This window comes from Penaeus monodon, chromosome 15, assembly GCF_015228065.2.
Source record: "Penaeus monodon isolate SGIC_2016 chromosome 15, NSTDA_Pmon_1, whole genome shotgun sequence".
NCBI classification, from domain to species: domain Eukaryota; kingdom Metazoa; phylum Arthropoda; class Malacostraca; order Decapoda; family Penaeidae; genus Penaeus; species Penaeus monodon.
The window spans coordinates 49820409-49820769 of NC_051400.1; the positions used below are offsets into that span (position 1 = coordinate 49820409).

The 361-nt window shown below is 45.2% G+C and overlaps 1 protein-coding gene across 1 annotated transcript in view; it reads left to right on the plus strand.

Moving 5' to 3' along the window:
- LOC119582390 (adenylate cyclase type 2-like) overlaps positions 1-361 on the plus strand; it is a gene marked incomplete in the record, with an annotated part of 138831 nt that overhangs the window by 134931 nt on the left and 3539 nt on the right. Inside the window, 1 exon segment of the mRNA XM_037930603.1 lies at positions 146-270. Within this exon segment, the coding sequence (XP_037786531.1) occupies positions 146-270 (125 nt within the window).

Genomic DNA, 361 nt, shown 5'->3' on the forward strand with positions numbered 1-361 from the left:
TAACCAACAAGATTTTAAGAACGAACAATATCGATGAAAAAACTGTAACAGATTACAATCCTCAACGTCACAAGATACTGCGCCAAAGGATTGTGATGCTGATTTGTATTTGCATCATCACATAATCGCCATTATTTCGTTCCAGGCATCGACGTGGGCCCAGTGATCGCGGGCGTGGTGGGCGCCCATAAGCCTATGTATGACATCTGGGGAAACACCGTCAACGTCGCCTCCAGGATGGACTACACGGGGGAGATGGGGAAAATTCATGTAGGATATTGGGCTTCTTGTGAAACGGAGAAAAAGATGGCATGAGTGATGAGCTCTCAGTTCAAGACATTTTGTAACATTTGGTGATCAC